Source organism: Meleagris gallopavo, chromosome 25 (genome assembly GCF_905368555.1).
Source record: "Meleagris gallopavo chromosome 25, MGAL_WU_HG_1.1, whole genome shotgun sequence".
NCBI classification, from domain to species: domain Eukaryota; kingdom Metazoa; phylum Chordata; class Aves; order Galliformes; family Phasianidae; genus Meleagris; species Meleagris gallopavo.
The window spans coordinates 5139071-5151871 of record NC_139428.1 but is presented as its reverse complement, the minus strand read 5'-3'; the positions used below and the strand labels follow the sequence as shown (position 1 = coordinate 5151871).

General features: G+C 48.9%; 1 protein-coding gene across 1 annotated transcript; it reads left to right on the top strand.

The window, feature by feature from the left end:
- Positions 1-308: 308 nt before the first annotated feature.
- Positions 309-12767, top strand: HDAC1 (histone deacetylase 1). The gene is made up of 14 exons (XM_085208864.1): positions 309-446; positions 3714-3826; positions 4254-4371; positions 6915-6989; positions 8088-8226; positions 8802-8943; positions 9534-9626; positions 9926-10034; positions 10209-10349; positions 10826-10934; positions 11015-11145; positions 11888-12034; positions 12162-12210; positions 12604-12767. Exons 1-14 carry the CDS (start codon positions 398-400, stop codon positions 12629-12631), a joined length of 1443 nt encoding a protein of 480 aa, XP_085064990.1. The 5' UTR covers positions 309-397; the 3' UTR covers positions 12632-12767.
- Positions 12768-12801: the final 34 nt, after the last annotated feature.

The window sequence follows — 12801 nt, the reverse complement described above, 5'->3', positions numbered from 1 at the left end:
ACACGAACCGGGCTCCACGGCTCGACGCCGCGCTGCTGCCCCGGCTCGACGCCCTGCCCGCCCCAGCGCTGCGAAGCCCCGTGCCGCGCCCCCCTCCCGGCACATTGGGAATGGTTCGGCCACACCTGTTCCCCCCCCTCCCTCCTCGCAGAATGGTTCCGCCCCGCCCACCTGGCCCCGCGCCCCGCGGTGGTGCGGCCCGCCGCTCCGCCTAGCCTGCTGGCTCCGCCGCGCCGCCGCCTCGACTCCTCATTGGCCGGCGGTCTGGAAGGGGTGGAGAGCAGTGTTTCGATTGGCCGTCGGGCCGCGGGGGGCGGGGCGGTGGGGCCCCGGCCGGTGGGGCGGGTTGCGTTGCGCTGCGCGGCGGTAGGGTCTGCGGCCGTGGGGAGGCAGGAAAATGGCGCTGACGCAGGGGACCAAGCGGAAAGTCTGCTACTACTACGATGGTGCGGAGCGGTGGGGAGCGGGATGGGGGGACTGCGGGGGGGACGGGAAGGGGCTTGGGGTAATGGTTTGTGTGAGATGGGGGCTGGGCTGGGGGGGCATAGGGGCGATAGGGGTCCGTGTGAGGTGGGGTCTGCAGGCTGTGCTGGGCCGAGACGGGGGGAGGGGCGGTGCTGGGGGCTGTGGGGAGCGGGGGGGGGAGGGGAAGAGCTTGGAGGGGTTTGGGGGGTTCGGGGCTGCAGCGGGGCGTTGGGTGCCGGGGGGAATTGGGGCGAGGGATATGGGGGCAGGGGAGCCGTCTGGGGGGGCTTTGGGGGCTGGGAAAGGAGCAGGGCGGCTGTGAGAGGTTTGGAGGGGGGAGGGGCTGCGAGGGGAGGAAGGGGCTCTGCTGGAGCTCCCGCTGGGATCAGCGGTGTCCCCGTGGAGCGCGGAACGGGACGGGGGGCACTGGGGCACAGCGCTGGTGTGGCCTTGCTGGGGGCCGCCTTTGCTGTTCTCTGCCCTTCGGGACGCTGAGCTCTGCTTTCTGGCTTTTTAATCTTCCCTCTGGGGTGGGGGAGGAGCCGGGCGTTACAGCCAGCTGCCTCGGGCGCTTTCCCCACTGGCACCGTGGCAGAAAGCACAGCTCATCCCCCTGGGTGCGTTCACAGCCCCCTCCCCTTTGGAGGGTGACCTCAGTGATGGACGGCTTTTTGTTAGGCTCTGGGATTGCTTTGTGCAAAAGGTATTGTGCAGTTCTCTTTTTTGTTGTGGTTTTTAGTCTATGAAGTCAAATAAAAACTTTATTGCTGTTTTTTTTTTTTTTTCTTCCCCTGGCAAGTGGATGTATTCCATGCTCAAGCAATAAAGTGAGCTCTTCTAAACTGCTTTCTGCGTTGGGCAGATAGTGAGGGCTCTCATTTCTTCTGAGAAGCAAACATGAGCAGTAGGATTGCATCCTGTGGTGCTGGCCCTGTGTCTTCAGGCAGGCAGGGTGAGGAAGAGGGGATCAGAGCAGCAGAACTGCCTGAATTCAGCACAGTCTCCTCTGGAACACCCATCATCTCAAAGTGCAGTGGGGTGCTGGAGCCCTGGGCTCACTCAGGCCTGGTTTAAGCACACAGAGGGCTTGCAGGAAGTGGCAAAGTGCTGTATGTGCGCAAGCAACCCGCGTGTGGAAGAACTCTCAATGTCCAAACTTCTCCCTCCTTAGAATCTTCCATGTTCACAAGGATACTTTCCAGTTTGTGAACAAGCTAACATCCTTCAAGGCATGAGATGATGTTTTGAACACAAAATAAGTGGTTGTCTTGCTGTGAACGCTAAGCAGAGTGATATCCTTCCGGTCTTTATTGCATGGTAACAAAATGAAGTTAGTGTCATTCCCCCTTGTCTGTAGCTGCCCTCACCCACGTGGTGAGGTTTTAGTGCCTTGTTTCCACTGCTCTTTTATGAGGGGCTGGCAAACATTCACAGGGGGGAAGTGGGAAGTGTGCTTTATTTGTCACGGAAGGCATAATGTGCAGTTGTGGGTGGGTGGTTTGTTAGGGTCTTTGTCACACAGAGAGGTGAAAGCAGAGCAGTCTGGTGCAGTGGTTCCTGAAGGGAGGTCCTGACATAAATTTCAGAAGAAGGAAACTGCGGTGGAGGTCACTGCCTGAGCTGTGGGAGAGGGTCTGGATAGGGTGGAGAGGTTGGGGAAAAAGAAATCTTGTATGGCACGGGTCGTTCATGGACATGCTGAGGTGTGCTGGGGTTGTGTGCAAGGGTTTGAACTGAAAATGGGAAATTCTCTTTTGTTAGCTCCAATATGGGGCTTTACTTAACCCCAGCAGACAGGAAGAGGTCTCTGCTGAATTCTCACACTTCACAAGCACCCATTAGCACGCCTGAGCCCTCTGCTGAGCAGCAGGGCTTGTGGTGAGACACGTCTGGGGTCTCGCTGACAGCCCGAGGTAAAGAAGAGAGGCAATAATTTTTCAAAGCTTTGTGTAGTTTTGTGTTTGTATTTCCTAGATGGGGTTTTGAGCATCCCTAGTAATTTCCCAGAGCTTAACATGTCCTGGTTTTGGTGCAGGCAAAACCCACCTACTTTCACTGTGGCATCACACAGGCACATTCCGGCAGCAGGATGGTTTGGGCGTGGGGTTTGCATCTTTAAATGGAAGGAGGCTCGTGCCCACTGGAGGAGGCATTACAGCTGTGTGCTGTGAGGAAGTAGCAGTTTCTCCTGTATGTTAAGATTGGTGATGAAATATTAATGCTCCCAGCTGAGTCACCGGCCAGACCGGGTTGGGTCTCTTGCTTCCTAAACTGATGGGGAGCTGTAAAACTATGTGAATGACTTAGTTTGATTTCTTAAGAAAATGAGGCTTGTGCAGCGTTGCTGCTGCGTGTGGCTCTGTGCATTCCCTGCTTTTAGCAGAGCTTCTCATTGCCCCATCAGGCAGGGGACAGAAATCTGAAAGTTAAATTCTATGGAAAACACCACGGAAATTTGTGCCCTGGGAGAGGAGGGAAAAACCAGTGGGAGATACAGCAGTTCAGCTTTCACTGGATGGAAGAATATCTGCGTGGGGAGCTGACCTGTGGGATGTAATTGCAAGGTGCTGACTTCCTGAAAATTAACCTGGTGCCATAGAATGAAGGATTTCCAAAGGATTTCAGGCAACAGTAAGGGATGAGAATAACTGGAGCCGTAAAGCTGTGCTGCGATTTGCTTATTGACAGAATTAGCAGCTGTGAGTCTCATGTCTGCCGGGTAAACAGTAGTAAACTGAGGCAAAGTGGCTACGTGTGCTGGCTGATGAGTCACTGTCTGAGCTGGGATTAAACTCGTGTGCCTCCTGGCTTGCAGGTTTCTGCTCAGAGAGCTCTGAATTTCTCAGGGAAGCTCTGTGAGTGTGAGGTCCCATCGTGGGGCTGAACCCGGGGAAGGACATTAGAGAGCTGTCCTTTGCTAAGTGAGGACCAGCAGACGTGGTGCCCAACCTCCTCCTGCCAGGAAGGCTGGAGCTGCTCCAGCTTCACCGCGTTGTCAGCTGCTCAGTGTTTAGCTGGGCTGCCTTCCCCAGATCTGCCACGGAAATCCTCCACGCTTGGCCATACCCCCTTGTCCATAAGTCGGACTGGGATAAAGCTTTCTGATGGTGCAGATGATGTGCAGACCCGTCCCCCTGTGAACAGATGGGCTGCTGATGGGCACACAACGTGACAGATGTGGTTTGAGTGGTTGCATTTGAAGCAGTTCATGTTTTTCCCTGCTGTAACAAAATCCTTTCTGTCCCCAGGTGATGTTGGAAACTATTATTATGGCCAGGGACACCCCATGAAGCCCCACAGGATCCGGATGACCCACAACCTACTGCTGAACTACGGCCTTTACAGGAAGATGGAGATATATGTAAGTGTGATGAGGAGAAGTGTGCATGCAGGATCTTAGTGCACTGTCAGTTGTAATTTTGGTGCTTCAAGCTCGTAAGTTCTCTGTCGACAAGCCAAAGAGGAAAGTAAAAAGGATTAAATGGTTGTGTTGACATATTTCTGCTGCATTCTGATTTCTTGCAGCGAGATGTTCTTTGCTTCAGATAAGCTTTGGAGTCTGGAAAATTGGTTTTCTCTCTGTAGCTTAAATATTTTCTTTGCCTAGATACGTAGTATGTCCCAGTCTGCAGTAATGGCTTTTTTGCCTTTGAAAATAAGTTTCTCTTGTCTAGTGCTGCTACTTCATTGATTTATTTTATTATTTTTGCTGTTTCTGGGAGTAAATCTGAGACTGGAAATGGGATTTGGGGAGGGCAGCATTCCAACCAAACCCTGTGTCCTTGCAGCGCCCTCACAAGGCGAACGCGGAGGAGATGACCAAGTACCACAGCGACGACTACATCAAATTCCTGAGATCCATCCGCCCAGACAACATGTCTGAGTACAGCAAGCAGATGCAGAGATGTAAGCTGTGTGCGTGGGGCTGTCGGCGCTAAGTGTTGTGCTTCTGGGGATCCTGGGTGAGCTTTAGGAGCTCAGGATGAAAAGAGCAGGAGAAGCCCTCAGGACCTGCATTTCTCCAGACTTTGTGTTCTGTTTATCTGTTAAATCAAGGATTTGAAAACGAGTCCCTCTCAAGGCAGGGTGGCACATGAGCTGAGGAGAACCGTTTGACCCGATGGTCTTCTCTGATCTTGTGCTTTAGTGGAAACTCTCCTGAATTATCTTCCTGGCCTGGAGGTGATTGAACTGCTCCTTTTATGAGCTGCATGTATTTGCTGTAATTGCTTATCTTATAACTGAAGGTATCAGGATGGGACAAGGTGGTGTGTTTTTAAATTTAGATTTTATTTTTAAAAAGAGGCTCATCAAAATCATCAGGAACTCTGAAGGATTTTCAGAGCTACAATTGCTTGGAAGGGGGGAGTTTGAGATGCATGATGGTGCCTGTGCTTTGTGTTAGAATGTTCTTTCTTCTTTTTTTGTGAGATATCTATTCCTCTAACCTCTGCAGTCCGTGGAAGTGCTGAGGATCTCTTGGCAGCTTTAATGCTGCAGAAACCTTTTTTTTTTGGTCTGTCTTAAACTCTGAGGTGATGTTTTGTGTCAGGTCATAAAGGCAAATCGAGGGGGAAGGCTCAAGGTTCTTTTAAACATTATTTTGATCATGTACACTGCTTTCCTTGAGAGCAGAAAAAAAGACAAAAGCCCACAGGATTCATTCATGTCAAATGTGATTTCCAAATTAAAAGAAATACGAGTCTTGAGCCTGAAGTGAGGGGACTTGAAAATGTGGTATTAGCTGAAAGGGACAGATGTTTAGGCACAAGCACATAATAGGAATGAATAGTATGGTACACGAGTAATATACATTGAAAGACCTCCTACAGTAAATAATTTGACTTAATATACCAAAGTATATATTTACACAAGCTGAACTGTTTACCCCTGAAGCTGATACGGCTCATGAACACCCACTCTGCTCTCTGGTAGGCAACGTTTTCTCTACTGTATTTCCACAGAACTATTTTTAACTGAAGGAGGCAAAGTATGAAAATTAATCTTAAACACACAGAGGGCAGATCTTTTATTCAGCAGGGAAAATAAGCCCCTGCCTTTGTTTTCTTGCAAAGAACAAGCTTCTGCCTGGCTGAAAAACTGGCACGAGAGGCTCAGAGCAGAGATGAGCGGTGAAGGAGACAAGGTCAGCACTCCTGGGCACGGTGGCAGGTCTCTGTGGCCTGCTTGGTGCTTTACCTTTCCTTTTGAGGAAAGGATGGGGCTGTGATTTCCACAAGGATGCTTCCAAAGCTCCTCCCCTACCTGCTGTCAGGAGGTGGGAGCATCCGTGCCTCTCGTCTTGCACCTGAGCTTCATGCCCGTAGCCAAGTGGTTGACCCCAGTTATTAACAATGCTCTCTAGTAGTCCTGGCTGCTTTCAGCCTCCTGGTGAGAAGCAGCTCAACTGGCTTATATTTATGCAGCAGCTCTTCCTGTTTTTGCCAGGATAGCAGAGGGAAGCCCTCAAATACAGTCAGTGCTGCCCGCAAACTTCTGAGGGGCAGTAAAGGTACTGAACCGTTTTCTTACATCACTTTGCTGAGTCCTGCAGGAGGGCTTGGAAAAACCATTCTGTAACCTAAAGGGCAAGAAGTTCAGTTTGTTGTAATGGAAAGTGTGCGGAAATTGATGACTTCGATTCTCCTCACTTAACTTGGAAATCTTCTTAGAGTAGTTATTCAACGTTTGCAGTTTCCTACGCCCTGCTGCAACCATCAGAATCTGGGAGCAATTACTTCCTTCTGGGACTCTTGCTGGGCATTGTCCCTTTCAGAAACCTCTGTCCTACACTGAGAGTTCTGTTATCCCACTCCTTGTGAAGGCTGTGTGCTGCTGAGTGTCTCATGCTGCAAGATCTGTGGTGTTTGTTAAACACAGGGGGGAAAAAAAAAAAAAACCAACAGCCGAAAACCCCCCAAAATGAACACTTTCCAGATGTTGGTACAAAAATACAGATTTTCTTTTTGCTTCTAAAAGCAAACGTTGTAAAATGCAGATTTAACACAAGCCTGCTGTGTGTTTAATGGCGAGGGGTGCTGCCTCCTTCCTGCACAGCGTGTGCGTGGCCCTGCTGAGCAGCACCAGCTGCCAATAGAGCCAAGCACAGCAAACCTGCCAACTGTTAGGGCCTGTGCTGCTCTCAGGGGTAGCAGCTCTCCCTGCACGCTCCTTTCTGAGGTGACTGGAAAGGAGCCTCCCTCTGAGCCAGGACCCAGTAGGTGGCGTGCCTGTCCTGCAGCTCCTGGCACCAGCTGTGCTGGGAGCATCCTTCCCATGGCAGCAGCAGTGCTGGTGTGACTGCCTTCGTGTTCTGTCATTTGTCATTTGTGTGTGGTAATTTTTCAGTTAATTAAAGTGCTTCTCTGGTTGGTTTTTTGTTTTTTTTTTTTAAGCTTTACCATTTCTTTGTGACTTGGTCTTACTAATTCTTATGTATTCTTTTCAAGTTAACGTCGGGGAGGACTGCCCTGTGTTCGATGGGCTGTTTGAGTTCTGTCAGCTCTCTGCTGGAGGCTCAGTTGGTAAGCTCAGCTGTCCTATGGTCTTCTCCTAAGCAGATGTTTATAAAGTTGTTCTGCCTGAGAAAGTGGTTTATTGTAGGTGGGGGAGCCCTGTGAACCTATTTCTGACTTCCTTAGGTTAAGATTTCTTCCCCGTGGAATTCCAGCCTTGCATATTGACAGATCCCTCTCTGTTTGTTAAGCAAATCTTTATTGCTCTGAGCTACTTCGATGACCCCGTGTAGGTGACAGACAGACCCCAGCAGCAGTGGAGTTTTACCAGTAATAATTAAAAAAATGATGTGAGCTGCACAGAAAAAAAAGATGTAAAAAATGTTGCTTTGTGTAGGTGCAAACTAAAAAGCAAAAAAGGTTACTTTTTCTTTCTTTTTAACAGAAAGCCAGTTGTCTCTGGCCCTGAGGCAAGAGCTGGGACATTTAAAGTACTTTGTTGCAAGAAGTGGTGGTAGTGCAGGACCGTGTTACTGTGCATCTACAGTAGAGCTTTGTGGCCACTACTCCCACAGTGACATCTAGAAATCTCCATTTCCTGTCACAGAGCTCAGCAGTACCTACGAGTGCTGACTGCAGCATTCTTACGTTGTTTCTTGAAATAGCTGTGCTTTGTGACCCCAAGATTGTACGTCCCCAGAATGTATCACTTGTTTTAATCCTTGGAGACTTGCAAAATTGCAGAAGGTTTATGGAGGAGGCAGGGGAAGAGGATGTTCTTTGTCTGAATGCATGTTCAGTGACTGACCTAAATATATATTGGGTAAAACCTTTCCTCAAAGTTCCGTTGTTTGGCACGCTGGGAATTCTAGGCTGTCTTCAGGTGTGACCCGGGCTACAGAGCAGTGCACTTGTTTGTGCAGATTTCGTGCTCTGAGGCGAGTGGGGGAAGCAGTCAAAAGTGTGTGCATGCGAAATAGAGGCTGCTTTTCTCTTCCCTTTCCTTTGTTTGTTTGTTGAGACATCCAGTGTTTAAATCCTCGGACTTGGGCTTGTGCCCAAAAGCACAAACAGTGATGTGATGACAGGAGACCTGTGCTTCACCCCGAGGCTCTGCCATTGGTCCTTTGCCCTCGTGCTAACATTTTGTGATTCTTCTCCCAACAGCCAGCGCTGTGAAGCTGAACAAGCAGCAGACAGATATTGCTGTGAATTGGGCAGGAGGCCTCCACCACGCTAAAAAGTCGGAGGCTTCTGGCTTCTGTTATGTCAACGACATTGTCCTGGCTATCTTGGAGCTCTTAAAGTAGGTGCAGTCCTCTGAGTCTTCGTCACTTCCCAGTCTGCTGTTATTGTTGCTTTTTTTTAGCTGAATTTTCCAGGGAGGTCTTAATCAGCCATATTTTTGGGTTGTAGTACCCTCTGTGCAGAAGGGGTGTGCCTAACCATGACGCTGTGCAGGAAGCAGAAGGCTTGGAGCATTTTGTAGTTGCTCTTAGGCCCTTCTCCTCCCCCAAGAGAAGGGTGCACAGCTGTAAGATGTGTCTGTCTGCTGCTCACCCTGGTGGCTGTTGGCTCAAGGCAGACCTCAGTGGGAGGCTTGGACATAAAAATGTAGAGTCCATTGGCTGGATCTGAATAAACTGAGTCAAGTCTGCCTTCAGAGATCAGCTGCAGCAGTAAAAGCCACTTTGTGGCTCAGGGATTCTGTTCCACTGCTGAGCAAAACACGGGTCCATTCTCCACACTTCTTTTGCACCAGAAAGACAACTGCTGGGAGCTGTGCAGCCTGGGAATCTCTGCACGGTTCTTTGCCCACTTCCCATTTGCTCTGGGCACGCTCTGAAGAAATGCAGCATTTTGACTCCTTTCTGATCCTAGGTATCACCAGAGGGTCCTGTATATCGACATTGATATTCACCATGGAGATGGTGTGGAGGAAGCCTTCTATACCACAGACCGTGTGATGACCGTGTCCTTTCATAAGTATGGAGAGTACTTCCCAGGAACAGGGGACCTGCGGGTGAGAGTGAAACCTTAGCAGAAAATTTCTTTGAAATGTGATCACTTTCTTCTATTTGCTTTCACATTAATTGAGCTAAATCCACCGCTCTGTAGCATCCTTTTAGAGAGGGTGAAAGTATATGTATGTGGCAGCTGGCTTGGCTCTTAGAGAGGATGCATGGTTCCTATGAACTTGGCCTGTGCAGTAGTAGATCTGTGTAATAAAATCAAGGCTTAGATATCAGTTATTTAGCAGCCTTCTGGTGGCATCTCGGTCACTTCAGCTACTTCCAGTGTACACAGGCTTTTTGGTGAAAGTTTATCAGGATTGCTTTAGTATGTGTTGGTGCATCTTGTTGACATTTCCAACAGTGATGGTAGTGGGTTCTTCTTCCCTGAGCAGAGGTCCAAATGCTTCCACTTCTGCCAAACACATCGCTGTTGGGCTCAGCTGGCTCTTGCCTTCTTACACCATGACAGTACCAACCATGAGAGCTTCTGCTTACATTCAGATTACACCAATAGACTCCTGGACTTCCATTCATAGTTTGCAGTGCAGTTTGTGTGTTGTGGTGACCTTGTGCTCTGTCCTGTCTTTCCCTCTAACAGGACATTGGTGCAGGCAAAGGCAAGTACTATGCTGTCAACTATCCCCTCCGGGATGGGATTGATGATGAGTCCTATGAGGCAATATTCAAGCCGGTAAGTGTCTTTGCTGAGCGATTCTTTGTGCATCATGCTTTGTCACTGGGTGGCTCGTGGAGCCATTCTTTAGGGAGACTCAGACTGCTGTTGTAAGATTCCTCAGTGGCTGTGTTCCTCCCTAACAATTGCAGCCTGTCATCAGTAAGTTTTTCTTGGTAAGAGCCCCAGTGTCACCAGTATATGAGAATCAGCAGCTGTGGGAACACTAGGGATGTCTTCATGTCACTTGCTGGACATTACTGTGTTGCTGTGACACTGTCCTGTGGAGAAAGTGTAACAACGACTTTCTTGTTTAGGTGATATCTAAAGTGATGGAGACATTCCAGCCTAGTGCAGTTGTCCTGCAGTGTGGGTCAGATTCTCTGTCCGGAGACAGGCTGGGTTGTTTTAATCTGACCATCAAAGGTAAGAATACCGTGTTTCCATCAAAGTAGTGAGGCTGGGTCTGTGATGCCAAGTAGCCAGAACTGTTCAGCACAGTGCCTGTGTTAAATTGGCATAAATCATCTTATTACTTTTCACTGAAAAATATGTCTGTTCCATGGGGCTCTCACCTTTTTCCCCTCTGCCTTGCTGCAGGTCATGCCAAGTGTGTGGAGTTTGTCAAAAGTTTTAATTTGCCCATGCTGATGCTGGGAGGAGGTGGCTACACGATCCGCAACGTGGCCAGATGCTGGACCTACGAGACTGCTGTGGCTTTGGACACTGAGATCCCAAATGGTAATTTTCCCCTAGAGCCTTTGAGGCAGGATAAGGGACAGTGACTACCTAGTGACAGAGCTTAGGGAGGTAGTGTGAGAGTCAGGAACCATAAGATGTTTCATTAGCTTTTGACTGCTATTGTGGAAGAGCTTTTTGAGCCCATGGTTTGCAGTAGTTGCTCTTGTTTGTTATAGCCCTGTAGTTTTCCCCTCCATCAGGAGATACCCAGCAGTCTTGCTGTTGTGCTGAGACGAGACGACCTTCTACTGCAAACTTTTGTGCACACTGATAGCGTTTAACTGCCAAGTAAGCTTAGACTGCCCTGTTGCTAAGCCGTCTGTTTTGATCTGAGTTTGGGCTATGAAATGCTCAGCTCCTGTCCATAGGAAAACGCAGCTGCGCTCTTACTGAGCACTGAAATCAGCTGTATATGAGGCATTTCATTACTGGTCCAGAGGTGATTTGATTTTTGTTCTATTTTAACTTGTCTGCAGAACTCCCATATAATGACTATTTTGAGTACTTCGGACCAGACTTTAAGCTGCACATCAGTCCCTCAAACATGACTAACCAGAATACCAACGAGTATCTCGAGAAGATCAAGTAAGTGTTTGCCCTTCTCCACCAGGCTGGCACCTTTTGCTGGTTAAATACAAACGTATTCTTTTCCTGGCTGGCTCTAGGCAGCGTCTCTTTGAGAATCTGCGCATGCTGCCTCATGCCCCTGGCGTCCAGATGCAGCCAATTCCTGAGGATGCTGTTCAGGAAGACAGTGGAGATGAAGAGGAAGAAGATCCTGAGAAGCGCATTTCAAGTACGTGCTTGTCTCTGGCGTGGCTGCATTGCACTGCTGGGAAGTGTGCTGTGCAGAGCCTGTGGGTGCCAAAGCTGAGCGGGATCAGATTGCTGGAGAAGCATGAAGGCACTAAACTGAAGTACCTTATTAAAGAGAGAAGGGTATATGACTTAGATTGACCTCAGTTTAGGGGTTCTTCAGTTTGAATCTATGCCCGTTGTTCTGATGGGTTTTGTAAGATAAAGCAGTGATGCCGAGCTGCAGGACTGGTGGAGTTGTTCTCCCTGGGAGCATTTTTGCCAGACAGTTTCCATAAAGGAAGAACACAGGCATTCATGTGAGGATTTAAACAGTTCCTGTGGCACAGGTGCTGTGACAGATTACTTTCTGGGAGGCTATCAGGTTGTCCCAGACGTTGCCTGCCTCTGAAAATGCTGCTCGTTACCCAGATTGGCCGATGGCCTTCAGGTCTGGCAGTCAGATTTTCTCAGTTCGAGGTGTGTTAACCTGCTCATGCTGTCAAGTCTAAACATCACACTGCGCCTAATCCACGTCCCACACGTGAGCTCAGATTAAGCATAAGCAGTCAGGAGCAGTCAGTTAAAAGACACGGCAGGTAGATGAAGTGTTTTTATTGCGATCTCACTGTGAGCTGTGTCGGTTTATTGGTTCCTTGCCGTGTGTGTGGGTGTACACAGAGGGTACATCTCCAAGCATTGGTGTGCAGTATCTTCTGACCTCTTCTCCCCTTCACTCTCAGTCCGCAATTCTGATAAGAGAATATCCTGCGATGAGGAATTCTCTGACTCTGAAGATGAAGGGGAAGGAGGGCGCAAAAATGTTGCTAACTTTAAGAAGGCCAAGCGTGCGAAAACAGAAGAGGAAAAAGAGGAGGAGGAGAAGAAGGGTAAGCACGAGAGCTATGGCTGGGAGCCCTCCTGGCTCTGTAGAGCATTGCCTGATGCTGATTGCCTGCATTTCCTACTGCCCTTCCATGCCTTTTTTTAATTTAATTTAATTTTTTTTTTTCTTAGACGAGAAAGAAGAAGAAAAAGCAAAAGAGGAGAAAGCCGAACCCAAGGGGTGAGCCCACTGTCTCTTGGCTTGGCAGTTAACTGCCTGAGTTTGTATTTCCCTGTGCATTTCCCCATGCCCCTGATGGGATGTTGCACAGCTTCTGGGGTTGGAGTAGAGACGTGGTGGTTTGGATGCCTTGTCATGGGCTCTGAGCAGGGGGAAGTCAGCGTGGGAGGGACAGCACACCTGATAAAGCTCTGAGAGCCTCCAAAGAATAGGGCTAAAAAATACTATGCATTCTGTAACATGTCACTGGTTTTAAAGGGAGATTGACATCAGAGCACGTTAAGTGTTGTTAGGGTGGAGCATCTCAGTGGCACTTTTATGGCCACAGCTCTAGCTTGTAGTGCAGCCTCAGTTTCTTGTTTAAACCGAATTTTCCACTGCTTCCTTCCACAGGGTGAAGGAAGAGACAAAATCCACCTAAGATGGCTGCAGCTGGACAGTACCTGTCAGTGCATAGTTATCGTAGGTTAGCTTCTCTGGTTGCCTCCCATTCCACAGGATTTATATTTTATATATGTTTCTGTATATATTTCTATATAAATATATAAATGACTTGAGGACTGTAAATTATTCCTTGCTGCACTCTGCTGG